The following is a 16,118-nucleotide window of genomic DNA, read 5'->3' as shown; positions in this document are numbered from 1 at the left end:
GGAAAAAACTTTTTAGTAATACATTAAGCTACAAATAAACTGGATAACTTTAAAAGAAAGGATGGTTACAACCAAAATGTATGGAGTATAGGAGGTGGGTAGACTCACAGAAAACATGGTAGGTAGTATGTGTACTGTGGAAGACTGAGTGATGACGTCACTGTTTAACAGTGTCAACAACTTGGATCTGGAACTGGAACATATTTAGGGGCTGTTTATTGTAACTGGTTTCTTGTACAAAATTATCATGCTTTTTGTTTGGTTCATTCTCAACTTGTGGCACGTGGCCGCCCTACCACACTCTATACATCTTGGATTGAAATGTTGTTTTTGTGCAGCAGTATTGTTGTAGTGGAGCATGAACTCATGGGAACAGTTCATACTCTTCTTTTTCGAAAAATCCTATGTATTAATACGCGATCCGTGTTTTTCCTGAGATGATCTAAAATGTTCCTGCACTAGAAAATTTACAACTACACCTCTGCGCAACAGCATTAACAGCTGTTTCCAATAATGAGTAAAAGGACTAAGGTAATTATTGTTGTCTCAGAGAACACAACCAGCTTGAACCAAGGACATCAGCTGTATATTCTCACTCTTTGATTTTAAATAATGGAGTGTGTTGAGGGGCGTTCGATTGCTATAATAGATTTTTGTTCTTTGTGTTTTATATATTTTAATGTGGTTTCATATAATAGTGTTTTAAACTAAAGGAAACATGTGAATAGAGCCCTTTTATTAAACTATTCTGCTAATCTAAATAATAATATTGCTTCAAGAACCTGTGCACTTGAAGCATTTCTTATCGCAATCAATACTCTAGTGTGACATTAAATACACAAACTGCAATAGTTAGTATTCTGTACAAGAGCATACCAGATCGAAGTTAAATACTCTTCAACAGCTAATTTTATGATATAAAAACAAGATTGAAGCGATCTTGGGAGCCAACTTTAAATGTTAACAGTATACAACACATTAGTTGCCAATCAGCAAAAAGAATGGTACAATATGAATAGGTATATATCTACCATATGGACCAAAACTGCCTCTTGAACTCTCACCATTACTAAACTGAAGCCTGTTAAAAAAACACTAATAGGGTATAATAAAATATACTAGAAAATATTTAAGTTTAAATTATTAACTATAACAGTTTTGTAGTTAAAACCAAAGGCTAATATATGTAGTAAAGAGATTACATTGGCTTAGCACTTACACTTTAGAGGTAAAATAACCACATGAAGAATTTTATTTTGTTTTATTAATAAAGATAATAAGATTCTAAGACTAACCTAAATCAGATTTTACAGACATATACACGATACTGGGGGCAGTTCAAAACTAAAGCCACTTTCAGGGGTTAATCTAACAAAGAACCTATAAGGCTAAATGAATTATTCACAAAAGATTACAGGATAAAACCATAAACAATATTTACGTAAAATATTAAACGGCATTATTACAAAGAAACTGTAAAAATACAGTTAGTCAGATGTATAAAGGGGTACTTATACAACCTTTAGGAACTGACAAAGCATTCAAAGTTCAGCTATGCAAGACACAAAATGCATTGATCGTACACTAACAAAATTTAATTTAGCTTTTGTGCTGCCAAATCATCTTCATCAATTCCAAGCATTGCCAATTCATCTCGGGCCTTTTTCTTCTCCTCTTCTTCTTTTGCTGATTTTTGCTTATTAGCAAGTTGCTGCAAGTGCTGAAGTTTAGATTCTAGTTCTTCTCTCCGCTTTTTCATTAGTTGACGTTTTTTCTGTGACGGAGGGTTTTTCTTCTTAAATTCATCGTTAGAACTGTCTGGTTGTGGACCTACAGGAAACCTTGGTGGTGGGGGTGGAGGGGCACCCCGAGGCCCTGGCCCCATTGGTCTCATTCCTGGCCCCCCAGGCCCCATTGGGCCTGGACCCATTTGCCGTGGTCCCATTGGTCCTGGACCCATTTGCCGTGGTCCCATTGGTCCTGGACCCATTTGCCGTGGTCCCATTGGTCTTGGACCCATTTGCCCTGGTCCCATTGGTCCTGGACCCATCTGCCTATTATCCATTGGTCCAGGACCCATTGGTCTTGGACCCATTGGCCCTGGTCCTATTGGACCTTGACCCATTTGCCTGTTATCCATTGGTCCAGGCCCCATCGGACCTGGACCCATTTGTCTACCCTCCATTGGCCCTGGACCCATCTGCCTGTTATCCATTGGCCCTGGACCCATCTGCCTGTTATCCATTGGCCCTGGACCCATCTGCCGGTTATCCATTGGTCCAGGCCCCATTGGACCTGGTCCCATTGGGCCTTGACCCATCTGTCTATTATCCATTGGTCCAGGCCCCATTGGTCTTGGACCCATTTGCCCTGGTCCCATTGGACCTTGATCCATCTGCCCTGGTCCCATTGGCCCTTGACCCATTTGCCTGTTATCCATCGGTCCAGGCCCCATCGGACCTGGACCCATTTGCCTACCCTCCATTGGCCCTGGACCCATCTGCCTATTCTCCATTGGGCCAGGCCCCATTGGTCCTGGACCCATTTGCCGTGGTCCCATTGGTCCTGGACCCATTTGACGTGGTCCCATTGGTCCTGGACCCATTTGCCGTTGTCCCATTGGTCCTGGACCCATTTGCCCTGGTCCCATTGGTCCATGACCCATCTGTCTGTTTTCCATTGGTCCAGGACCCATTTGTCTATTACCCATTGGGCCAGAAATCATTGAGCCTGGTCCCATTTGTCTATTGTCCATTAGACCAGGACCTGTTGGTATGTTTCCCATTGGACCAGGACCCATTTGCCTACCATCCATTGGGCTTGGGCCCATTTGTCTATTATTCATTGGACCAGGACCCATTGGCCCAATATTTATTGGATTAGGACCCATCATTCTATCATTCATTGGGTTAGGACCCATTATTCTATTATCAATCTGACCTGGGCCAATAACTCTATTATCCATTTGTCCAGCACCTATAGACGCTGAGTTTATTGGGCCTGGACCCATTTGCCTTTCACTATTTCCAATTTGAGGATGATGCACTGAACCTGTTCCTATGTCAGGGCCCATTTTGGAAGTTTGATCATGGTTTGTGTCGGCAGGCAACATAATATTTTGAACTGAAAGGCCAACTTGTGTTGTACTGGGAAGTTGAATTTCATTAATTGTTGCCAACTTGTCACTTACGTTAGTTTGAATAGCATCTCCTTTTTGTAAATGATCATTGTTTTCGGATTGAGTTATTTCATTAACTTCCTCTATTATGTGTGATCCTGGTTTCTCAGTGGGAAATAGTAACTGCAATGTTTGCTGAAACTCTTCTGGCAGAGATTCTTCTGGTTTGTCATCATCGTCGATTTCCATATCGACAGGACCATCAGTCTGTTGCTCAGTTTTTGCTTTAATTGTTGCTGCTTCAATCATTTTTCTGGCTTTACTCTGAGCTTCTGCTATTCTCTGTGACAGCGAGGGAGTTTTAGACAACATCAGTGTTGATTTTGGCACAATAGATTCTTTGTTTAGTTCAGATGGTTTACTTTTATCTTGAACTTCTGAGCTTAAGGAAACAGAATTATTTTGAATTTCCTTGATATTAACTTTGGACACCATAGGGGTTGAAGATAACTTTGAAGTATCTTCATTTGTTTTGGGTGAAGCTGAGATAATTAAATCATTTTTAGGAGCCTGACTACAAATATTTTGTTCAGATATCTTTTCATCAATGCCAGCATTATTTTGTGATTCTTCTGTGTTTGGTTTTACATCTTTACTGTCAATATCAGAGTAAATATCATCTGGCTTTTTAGTGGGACCTATTTTAGACATGAAAGGCATCTTTCCTATAAAAGGAAGTTTTGTTTTGGAGACATTGATAGAGATCACTTTTTTCTCTTTCTTTTGAAAATTGGGAACAACAGGCTTATCAGATTTTTCTTCTTCGCTATCAGAACTGTCTTCATCCTCACCGAAAATTCCTTTAGATGGAACCCACATTCCTTTGCGGGGTTTATCCGCTTTAGTTTTAGATAATTTAGGTTCTTCTTTGGATTTCTCATCAATTTCCTCACTCAACTTACTTTCATCAATTTTTGTTTTAGTAGAATCTGATTTGGACTTCAGACTGTCAAGTTTTTGCTTACTAACCTCGTGTTTGGCTTTAGAATCCTTAGAATCTTTTTTACTGTCTCTTTCTGGTGTTTTAGTGTTTCGCTTATTAGAAGTTTGCTTGCTTTTACTGTATTCTCTTTCAGATTTAACATTTTTCTTATCATACCTGTGTAAAGTGCCCTGATTTTTATTAAATCTGTCTGGTTTTTTCCTTTCAAGACTACCAACAGTTCTTCTTCTACTTTCATGTCGATTTTTCAGTCTTTGTTCACGTAATGATTTTTGCCTTTCAAGCTCTTTTAATTTTTCAATAGATTTATCAATTTGCTGTTTGAGTTTCAATCTATCTGACAACTGATTCAAAATTTCTTGATCTGGGTTAAGTTTGCTGACTTCCATCCATTCTCTAAGCATTTTATCATCAGCCGATGAACTTGTTCCTCCAATGTTCTTCGCCGATTCTTTTTCAGGTGAATCCCATTTGCTTTTTACCTTTGGTACTTCAGTTATTTTATCTGACTTTGGTTCAACATCTCTTTCCTTATTTTTTACACCCACTCTAGTACTTTTTTCAATTTCTTTACTTCTGTTTCGCTCTCTATTATTTTGCTTTCTAATTCTTTGTTGATCTGATTTTTCATTTTTTTCTGATGACGTACTACTAGACGAGCTTGAACTTGAGCTGGAACTAGATGAACTTGACTTGCTTCTTTTCTTCCTCTTATTGATTGCCTCTTTCGAGTGGCTCTTTTCGTCTTTTAACGCAGACATTAACTGCTCACTTGCAGTTTTCACTAATTTAGACTTGTCTGACTTTAAAGAAGTTTTCAGTGGATCACTACTCTGTTGACCATGTTGTGAAGGAGAATTGGAAGTTTCACTAGTCAACTGTTTATTTATCAACTCCCTATTTGCCTCTATCCGACTCCTGTCTTCAGCCCATTGTTCATGAGCACGGGCCCTTTTGGCCAGCCAATCGTTTTCCCAGTGAGGATTCCGTTCAGTGAATTCCTACAACAAAAACAACTGGATAAAGATGGTATTTTTGTATATATTTGAGTGTAAATGCATATTAACAGTGAGATAAATTACAAAGAAAAAAAAATGGTGAAACCAGAGGAAGCATTCATCTGTTAGTTAAACTAAAATCTTTTTTCGGAAAATAATTCATCCATTTGAATGCAATATATTCTTGACATTCTGACAAAAAAAACAAGAGTTCCATTGTTTTTATTTTTTATTTTATAATTGCTGTACTTTTTACTAAACTAAAATTGGACATATCTAATTTAAACCCGTTGTGGCTTTGCTCGCAAAACTTTAAGTTTAACATATGTGAACACTTGTTAAACTAAGGGAGAACTTCATTTTTAAATCATTAACTGTCCTTCCACCAGGAGCTTCGGGCTGTTCATTCTGAAACTACCTACATAATGTTTTTGCCCAGAAAACTATTCCCAATGTACCACCTTTCACATAAGTTTAAACACTGAACGTAATTTATCCAATAGTTTAGTCAGTTTTCCCTGCCTTTATTGAACTTTATTGAAAAGTATTATGTATCTTAAAAGTAATATTAAAACCTTGCACAATTTTTTATTGTGGTTCGTATAACCCTCAAAAGTTCCAAACAGTTACAGGTCTACAATGTCTACGATGTACGATATATGATGTTTTGTTTGATCATTTTATTATAAATTTTAAGCAGAATGTACACATAATAGTGGCTTTTCTCAATCTCCAGTCAAAAAGAATGATTAAAACTCGATTTATTATACATACGTTTCACTACGAAAAATGATGAAAAGTATTTGTAATTCACTATAACTGCTGATACTATACAATCAGCCAAAGACATACCCCGCCGCAGCAAATCTGCAGACTAAGCAAATTTCTATTTGCCTGATTGGATTTACTCGTTTTCCTTAAAAATATGGTTACTGTGTACTTATCCCCCAGTAATGGGGGATTTTGGGGGAAACTCAAAAATTTCAAATACAAAGACCCATCGAGTGGCCCCATCATTTTAAAGGTCCTGGTAAAAGAAAACCAACAACGCAAACTAGAGGTCTTTTTCTCAATCCAGTAAAAAATGGCAGCCAATTGAAATTCTCAGAAGTTAAATTTAACTTACAGCTTTCCAAGCCTGGAGACCTGCTGTAAATTTGGTAGCGGCTCACACTAGGATAACTAAACTCTACACACCTTTTTGGCATGTTATGAAGTATTTTTTAAGCCTAATTGCATAGATAAAACATACTCCCTTAGTAGATTAGTCATCCTAATGGAACAGCTGAAGCCAATTTTATTGTTAGTTCTGTACGTCCAACTATAGAGGTTATGTTTTGTTTACAATTTGTTTCTTGTTATTGCAGTAATTTAAAACCTTGTTTAACCTAATAAAACAATATAATCATAAACAATAACTGGTCTCCTAGTTATATAACCAAATATTAAAGCACAAATCATTAAAATAACCCTAAAATAATAGAAACAAAATGTTGTCTACACTAGCGATCAGTTTGGACGTACATGAACTAGACGCAAAAAAGAAGCTTCAAAATTTACAATGGGATAAGGAGTCTACTTGTGTTGCTTAGTCTATGCTAATAGCCACTTGCTTACCAAACCCAAAATGGGGGATTTTGGGGGAAACTCAAAAGTTTTAAATGATAAGCCCCATTGAGTGACCCCTCATTTTGAAGGTCCTGGCAAAAGAAAACTAACAACGCAAACTAGAGGCTTCTATCTCAATCCAGTAAAAAATGGAATCTGATTGAAATCTTTAGAAATCGGAAATAACTTGCAATTTTATATTAAATTGGCTGCCATATTTCACTGTGTTAAGATAGAGACCTATAGTTTGCGTTGTTCGTTTTATTTTATTATGACCTTCAAAATGAGGGGTCACTCGATGGGTCTTTGTATTTGAAATTTTTTAGTTTCCCCCAAAATCCCCCATTTTGGGGATGAACACCAAGTGGCGGTTATGCCCAAAAAGTACTTCATAACATGCAATAATGGTGTGCCGAGTTTGGTTTTTCTATTATAGGCCGTTAAAAAAATAACAGGGGGTCTCCACACTTTTTACTAACCCTGTATATACTCACAAAGTGTGTTTGTAGTTAATGATATTATACACTGTGATCAACAAGTTGTCAAGCTCTTTAGATGCTTATGAAATGCACATAAAGCCTATCACGAGTTATAAAACACGATTTACACTAGACCATTTTTAACTATATACACTTTGAATTATATTTATATATTCAATGCTCGTACCATTTGGCCAATCTGGCAACATTGTCCTCGATCAGACAACATGGCAGCAAGTAATAAGCATTCAACTAGTGTTCTTGAAATGCAAAGGCACGCTATTTTAGAATATATAACTATTATAAATGTGAGCTAATGAACTTGGAATTATTTATTCTAAGCTAACTTCAGAGTATTCCAAATAAACTATGATGTGTTACTCTTTACAACCTTAAACGTCAGTCGAGTTTTGTACTATAATCTCACTTATCAGAATCGGTATCGAGTACAATGAAGCGAAGTATCGAGTATCGGCGATTCCTCGATACCACTGGTATCGAAGAAATCGAGAATTGGAATCGGCCAATCCCTAATAAATTACCTGAGAGGAATCTGAAATGCTGATAAAATGTAGTATAATGTAAAATGTAAACACAAATTTGATCTTACTGAAATCTGAAAGTAAATAGAACCTCAGAGTAATAAAACAAAACAGAGCGGCAGCCATACGGGTGATTCCATGCACGAAACTCGCACCTAGTACGGTGCTGCTCCTACAGTCGAACTAGTCTCTTGAACTGTACTGCATTATCGTAGATCAGCGGCTGTAGAGTGTAGAACCGCTGTTTTCGCTCGCCTCAACTCCTCATGCATGTGTTTATATCACTCAAGGGGTCGTTAGTAAAGACAATTTTCAATCAATTTATTATTAACTATTCACTTTTTGTTTTTAAATACAGTAATATTTTTATCCTATAGGTTTACCGGACAATATAGGTACTTAATAATAATTACTCTTAATGTCTCAAAATAAAAAATAATCATTTTAGCAGTTTTAATTTTTATTTTTGCATATTTAATTTGTATTTTTTAGGAATTCATTGAGGTTTTATAAAATACATTGAGTGTATAAAAATGTATTATAATACAGTATGCATGTTGTAACTTTTGGAAATATGCAGAATGGAAAAGAATTTCAATTTATCTATTAAATTGTATTATAAATATTTCAATACGTTCAAATAAAGTACGTTGTTATACAAAATTGTCAAAACTTAAAACGAAATCTAAGCTAAACAAATACAGTGGTTTACTATAACCTCAGAGTCTATAACATTATTCACTTACGTTATTTAACAAAATTTTGATTCCTCTGAATATTATGTTTTCTTTTCTCGTCAAATGATCTTGAATGATCGGACCATGGAAGCGGGGTTTTACGGGGGGGTTTCATAGAGTAAGAAATGTTTTATTTTTGCATTTTTGACTCTCAAAACACAAAATTTTCCAATTTCTCTCCATTCTCTGTATACACTAACTTGGCATCTGAACCCTAGTCTACCTGCGGACGGACCTGGCCCGAAACCTTTCTCGTCCACTGTTGAGCAGCTGTTTCCATAATTAGTCACCTAGTAGCACCTCCACTGCAATTATGAACTTTTTTGTGCGGGACGGAATTTTAATTTTTTTTCTGCACAAGCAAAAAGTTCATGAAACTTGACCATATTCCGTTAAGTTAAGCTTAATTTTTTTTTTTGTTGATATAATTGTATTTAAATTTAATTTGTCAAAATACCTAACAATGTTATTCGTATTAAAAATATGTCGAGTGGGTGGGGGGGGGGGGTTTGGTAAAATATTCATATTATGCATACCGTTGATATTGTTATTTATATTTTTAAACCAACCCCCATGTCTTCCGGGAAATGAGTGATTCACGTCCTAAGACCTCTGACGAGCGACGACGATTCTGACGTATGGGTATCGCCATTAGATTAATCGCGTATTGAAATGCTATTGATGAAATATGTATAATCTGCCGAAAAACTACGGTAGGCCCGTCGTAGGCCTACGCTTTATACAGACATTTAATTAGCTTAAAAACAGTTATTCAACACATGCACATGATTCTGTAATTTTTCTATCGACGATTGCCATATCATTAGAAACATGATGATTGTATGATTATTAAGTTTCATTTGACCCGTACAAAATGACGAAATTTTGACACTTCAAAGCCAAATGCTACTTTTGCTCGCATTACTATTGGTTTTTTTTTTTTTTGCCATTTAACACATAACATTACGTATAGCCTACTTAATGAAACGTACGGTTTAAAAGTGTTTCACGTTTACAATAATCTTAAACGAGATTGGTTAGATCTACTCAAATAAACATATGAATTAGGTTTTACATATGCCTGTAGGTTCTACAAACGTAATAAGAATGTGGTCAAGTTTGGTATCATTTTACTTATTTATTCATGGACATTTTGCTCGTACAGATAAAAATGTAAAATTCCGCCCGCACAAAATAGTTAATAAGTGCATTGGGGGTGTGACTAGGTGACTAATTATGGAAACAGCTGCTCAAGAAGTGAGCGAGCAAGGGACGGTCCCGGCCCGGTCACAGGTAGTCAAGGGTTCAGACGCCAGGTTAGTGTATACAGAGAATAGACCTTTTTAATGAGCTTAAAAAACAAAGCATTTAGTTTATCAAAGTGTTTTTGTACGGTTGTTGGTAACGGAGAAAATTCAAAAAAATTGCATTTAAAATTTCCAAGTAATTCTTATGGAGAATATTGGTAAATGTTGTAGTTTGCTTCTTTATGGATATATTTTGATCAAACTTGGCAAATTTATTTATTTTATACTAAGCTAATTACATTTAACAAAAAAATATACTTTATTAGTTTCTTGCAGCAGCAAACCTAGAAACTCATTAAACCTAATGTTATTTAAATAGATTTAATTAAATATCAATTCAGACATGTGGAAATTCGCTTAGTTGGCAGGTCTTATTGGGGGTATTTACATGTATACTGTAGCTACACTGCAGCCTACCTGTCGAAACCCCCTTTAAAAATCCCATTATAAAACTACAAACCTATATCTAATGAAATAATATTTTATATTAAGACTAGTGTACATGTTGCTCGAAATCAAGCAATTGCAAAGAAGTACAGGAGTTATTTATAAACAAATAACTTGTTTAAAAAGTAATAATAGTCATAAAATCCGATGATTTTAATAGATTCAAGATTTTAAAAGTTTATTTACTAATGGAAATACTAAAAATTTACATAACAGTCCTATTCCAGTTTAAAGGGGTTTAAACTTTTAACGATCAAACTGCCCATGGACGGGAAAAGGTAAGCTTAGAATTTAAGTCAACGTAAAAAGGCTGTCAGCTTTTATGAAGTACTGTACCTAAGTTATTTAAAAAAGCCGATTTGTAGACAATAAGGTGTAGAGGCTACTTTAAACTCTACAGGACAGAGTTAGGCAAAACTGGTAGAACTCAGAAATGGTGTTATCTATCATAGGCGGTTCAGTAGTTTCGGAGGAGTAATTGTCACAAAAATCCTGCTTTCGTATTAAATAAGTATAGATAATATGATATATATTAAAATAAACTCAATAAGATACGCGTAGATACCGGGCAACATAAGCACCGCCGTACTAGGTGCGTTAAGGTTGCCTTAGCGACGCCGATGTACCAGCGCACATCATAGAGGAGGAGTGGGAGAGCGGAAGTAGGATAGGGCGGCAGCCGCTAACATCAAAGGAATAGGCTAGCCTAGCCCTGAGTAGAGCGGCCTTCACGTTTGGGCTGTGGAAAGCTATTTTAGAGCATAGAGCTTCTCAAAATTTAGAAGCGAGAAGCAAGATATTCCGGTTGTGGAAGCGTGTTTTCGGTTGTGTTAAACTTGTTTTGTGATGTTGTTTCAAAGAATTTCTTTTGTGTGAGAGTGTTACGGGTGAATTTCAAGTGTCTTAAACAATATCAAATCAAATCAAATCAAAAAATCCTTTATTCAAACAGTACATTTGTATACATGAATTGTGTCAAGTCAAGAATAAACATAACTACAGGGTGAATAAAAAGTCAAGACCCCCCAATCTAATATTTTTCCAAGTAAATATACAGAGATATCCTTTTGGGGGTCGTGCAATCTTAGCAGGAAGTTTCATTTTATGATTTTGAAATTTTTGAGTCTCCCCCCAAAAGGGGGGATTTGGGGGGTAACTCAAATATTTTAAATGTAAGCCCCCTTCAAGTGACACCCCATTTTAAAGTTTTTACAAAAACTTAAAGAATGGTGAAAACTATAGGTCGCTATCTCTTCTCTGACAAAAATGGTAGCCCGTCAAATGTTGTGGAAAATCAATGGTAAAATTGGTTCGTAATTGTAATATTGGCTACCATTTTGGATAGAGAAGAGATAGCGAACTCTGGTTTTCACCATTCTTTAAGTTTTTGTAAACACTTCAAAATGAGGTGTCACTAAATGGGGGTTTACGTTTAAAATTTTTGAGTGTCCCCCCAAAAGGGGGGATAGGGTGGGCAACTAAAAACTTTTTAATGTAAAACCCCATCAAGTGACACCTCATTTTGAAGTGTTTACAAAAAACTTAAAGAATGGTGAAAACCAGAGTTCGCTATCTCTTCAGTATCCAAAATGGTAGCCAATATTACAATTACGAACCAATTTTACCATTGATTTTCCACAACCTTTGACGGGCTACCATTTTGGACAGAGAAGAGATAGCGACCTCTAGTTTTCACCATTCTTTAAGTTTTTGTAAACACTTCAAAATGAGGTGTCACTTGAAGGGGGTTTACATTTAAAATATTTGAGTTACCCCCCAAATCCCCCCTTTTGGGGGGAGACTCAAAAATTTCAAAATCATAAAATGAAACTTCCTGCTAAGATTGCACGACCCCCAAAAGGATATCTCTGTATATTTACTTGGAAAAATATTAGATGGGGGGGTCTTGACTTTTTATTCACCCTGTATACATTGATATACATAACTATTGATTTGACATACTAATAGCTAATTGAAAATTTCCCCGATCTTGTAACAGCATTTATCTGACAACAATTTGAATAAACTGGTTTTAAATCTTTTAAAATCTGTCAAACCCTTTATGGTGCTAGGCAGGCTATTATAAAATTTTATACCAGAGTAATATGGAGAATGTAAAACGAATAAGAATGAATAAGAATGTAAAACGTGTTGTTACAATAACCGTTTGAGAAAATTTTAATTTTGGTTTTGTAAATATTTAGGGGTGAGTGTTACAACCTAATAAATTGATTATATGGAGCCCTGCAAGCTTCAAAATATAAAAAAGCTATGATTTTATACGTATTTATAAATACATGCTTCCAGAGCTTCTCGCCTTTGCATACTTAGTAGGTTGTAAATGCTTAAATACATATGTTGATACCCAAATGCTGTGTTGTAAAATGTAATATTGCTTAAAATTTGTCCTCTACGCTAGGCATGAGCCCGGGATTGTTTTTCACATCCCTTCAGGCTTAGAGTAATTAAACATAACATATTTTGTTTTATTACTCTGAGCTTCAGGCTAGACCTAGGGGTTACGGCATTTTCATTTACGAGATTTTCATCCGGGACCTGTTGAACCGATGTCCCGCGCTCTAACCACTAGACCAGATCCCCAATATTGTTTACAAGAATACCACGCGTGTTAATAAGCCCGTTTTAAACTTCACTTGGTTTTGCATTTTCTTACAAAACGTGATCAGGAATGATTTCCGTATTTGCAAACAACATTTAATGTAAACATCCATCCTTTATCCAAACCGCTGTTCATTACTTCATATTATGTCATATTCTCTAAGCAGATGAATTTATCATTAATGTTTCATATAAAATAAAATAAAATCTATATATATAAAATCCAATGTATGTTTGTATGTATGTTTGTTTGTCCTTTATGGACTCCGAAACCGCTCGACAGATTGTAATGAAACTTTCAGGCATTATTAAGCATTATTCAAGGATGGTTTGTGTGAAGTTTGGTGCAAATCCATCAAAAGGGCTCCGTCCCAGTGGCTCTGGAGTTTCCCATGTTAACCTTATGAGTACTCATATTTAAATAGAATTAAAGAATCTTAACAGCTGGTTCAACTAAGCAATTTGATTCTGTGATGTTCAATAGTATTAAAAAGTTAATAAGTTTACCAACAGGGTGCAGCACGATAATTTTTGTTTTTTTATTTATGACAACAGTTAATTTGCAACCAAAAGGTGAGTGAGCGTAGCGAACGAACTTCAACCTGGAGGCGAGTTAGCGTAGCGAACGAGCTAACCTGAAGGCAAGTGAGCGCAGTGAACGAGCTCCAACCGAAAGGTGAGTGAGCGTAGCGAACTAACTTCAACCAGGATCTTGAAAATGAACAAGCATTTGACATAAAACCACATTAGGACAGGACGACGTCTGTCGGGCCAGCTAGTATAAAATAAAATTATAAATGCCTCAAATTCAATTTTATAACTTTTCTATTAAGTATAAAAGAGGATGTTGGTATATTTGGCAGTGATAAACTCAGACACCGCTGGACCGATGGCCACGAAACTTGGTACATGGTACATACGTGTAGAATTTCATGGAATAGGTTTATACACCATCAATTTCTTGATCCGTCCAATCGGCTCCGCCCCAGTGGCTCTGGAGTTTCCCATGTTAACTTTATGAGAAATGGAATTAATGAATCTTAACAGCTGTTTCAATTAAAAAGTTGGTTCTGTTCTATGATGTTCAATAGCATTAAAGTTACAAGGATTACCAACAGGGTGCAGCACTATTATTTCTTTACATTTATGACAACAGCTAATTTGCAACCAAAAGGTGAGTGAGCGTAGCGAACGAACTTCAACCTGGAGGCGAGTTAGCGTAGTTAACGAGCTAACCTGAGGGCAAGTGAGCGTAGCGAACGAGCTAACCTGAAGGCAAGTGAGCGCAGCGAACGAGCTCCAACCTAAAGGTGAGTGAGCGTAGCAAACGAACTTCAACCAGGACGTGATTGAGCCATGAGAACGAGATCATCTTGAAAATTAAGAAGTTGAACGGGGCAAAGCCCGCGGGTTAGGCTACAGCTAGTTTATTATAAAATTAATATCATAACCTAACCGAACTAACCAAACTTGCTGATAATGAAATAATATAAAAAAGTTTGTTAATAGAAAAAATCATTCTGTTCATTAAATAAAACTAGAATTTGCTCAATTAAAAGCTTATAATGACTAAAATAAAATTAAACTGTCATAACCGAACCAAACCAACCAAACTTGGTGATAATGAAAAAATCTTAGTCAAAAAGTTAGTGCCACCAGCGGGATTCGAACCCGAGACTCACTGCATATCAGCCCGGCACGCTAACCACTAGACCACCGAGGCCGATGGCTGACAGCCGTATTGTTACGGTAATGGTGTTCCCTCTGCTATGATGAGATGAGAAGCCCACAGCTGTCATCGTAACCTCATCTATACCTCCCCTGAGTAAATACCGAAAAATCATAAGGTTAACATGAGAAACTCCAGAGCCCGAAAGCCCGATCAGAATAAAAACTGCTTAGTTTTCCTATTAATTTCCCAAATAATCGATGTACCGAATTTCAGCCTCCTAGGTAAATGGGAAGTGGGAGAATTAGTGATGAGTGAGTGAGTGAGTGAGTCAGTCAGAGAGTAAGTGAGAGCTTTGCCTTTTATATATTTAGATTACGATTACAATCAGGTGATTTTTTTGCAATCTGGGTGACGTCAGCATATGACTGGAATAGCACTCCAATGAATTTTCCTTTCACCATAGGGACAAACAATATTTAGAAATAATTAAAAATTCCAAAAATATGTAACTCCAACTGTAAATTTAAGTTGCAGAATATTTACATTGCATAGCAGTTATTTCAATAATTTTTATCGTGATATTTGACAAAAATATTTAAAAAGATAATCTTTGAGATGTATTCGAGCATTATTCATTAAGTCATTAGCTGAGTGTGCAGTTGCCTAGGATATTCATTACATACAGCATTAACATTTCATAAATAACTTCATAAAAGTTATAAAAACAACTCTTTGGGTTTCAAGACAGATGAAAACCCCCGGTGCCAAAATCCAAAAGGTGAAAAATGTTAGCAATGTTTAGAGCTTTAAGTATTTTAAATATGATGGACTATGAGCTTATGAATTTCAGTACATTTAAATTGGCTGATATTACAGATAGGCCCTACTGGTTTGTAAATTTAAATAGTTCCTCTCTGTCCATTTGTATGATATAGCCTAATTTCATACTGTAACATAAATTTTCCTATTAAACATTTCGCTTTGATTGTCAACAAGTTTTTTTTCCTTTACCATACTAAATACTTGTAATTTTTGTTTTATGTGCTGATTTATGTTCTGTTTAAGCACCAGAATAAACGTTAATCTACCGTTTAAACTGAAGTGTAGTTGAAAAATTTACCAAAAATATGTAATGAACAGACTTATTTTTTTTCAATGTTGAGGGAAATGTTGAGATAACAGTTGTAGAGCTAATTATCCACAACGTTCTCGCTGGAAGTGTGTTTGAACCTTAAAATTAAAACATATTTCCACAGAGCGAATGTTTTGAATTTTGTTACCTCTTTAACAATTTCAATACATAATATTTGTTTGTTGACAAATTAAACCAAAAAGTTTACACAGTTTTATTCAGCGTTTAACACCAATAATAAATATATAACTTTTACATTAGGTGTATTAAACGAGAAGGGGACAGGGTGTTGTGTTGATATCAAGCTCGACGGTTGGACAGAACCGCGAGCTCTGCAAGTCGGTAAAGCAGTATTTTACCGCTACATGGGCGCACTCTCGCCCAGCGCCGACAGAACTAACTGTAGCAGCCCAGCGGCCGGCTACAAAACTGCCATTTAAAAATGGCTGGGGATGC

General features: G+C 36.1%; 1 protein-coding gene across 2 annotated transcripts in view; it reads right to left on the bottom strand.

Annotated features, from left to right (window-relative positions):
- Window positions 1-1,246: 1,246 nt before the first annotated feature.
- Window positions 1,247-16,118, bottom strand: part of LOC128985521 (serine/arginine repetitive matrix protein 2-like) — a 46,082-nt gene continuing 31,210 nt past the window's right edge. For both annotated transcript variants that reach the window (XM_054405104.1, XM_054405105.1), the window contains one exon: window positions 1,247-5,122. In XM_054405104.1, coding sequence (XP_054261079.1) covers window positions 1,595-5,122 — 3,528 coding nt within the window. In that variant the 3' untranslated portion in view covers window positions 1,247-1,594. The remainder of the gene's footprint in view (window positions 5,123-16,118) is intronic.

Source organism: Macrosteles quadrilineatus, unplaced genomic scaffold (assembly GCF_028750875.1).
Source record: "Macrosteles quadrilineatus isolate MER2022 unplaced genomic scaffold, UCM_ALF_1.0 Scaffold_2__2_contigs__length_208266976, whole genome shotgun sequence".
Classification (NCBI taxonomy): domain Eukaryota; kingdom Metazoa; phylum Arthropoda; class Insecta; order Hemiptera; family Cicadellidae; genus Macrosteles; species Macrosteles quadrilineatus.
The sequence above is the reverse complement of the archived record's forward strand: the minus strand, read 5'-3'. Positions and strand labels throughout refer to the sequence as shown.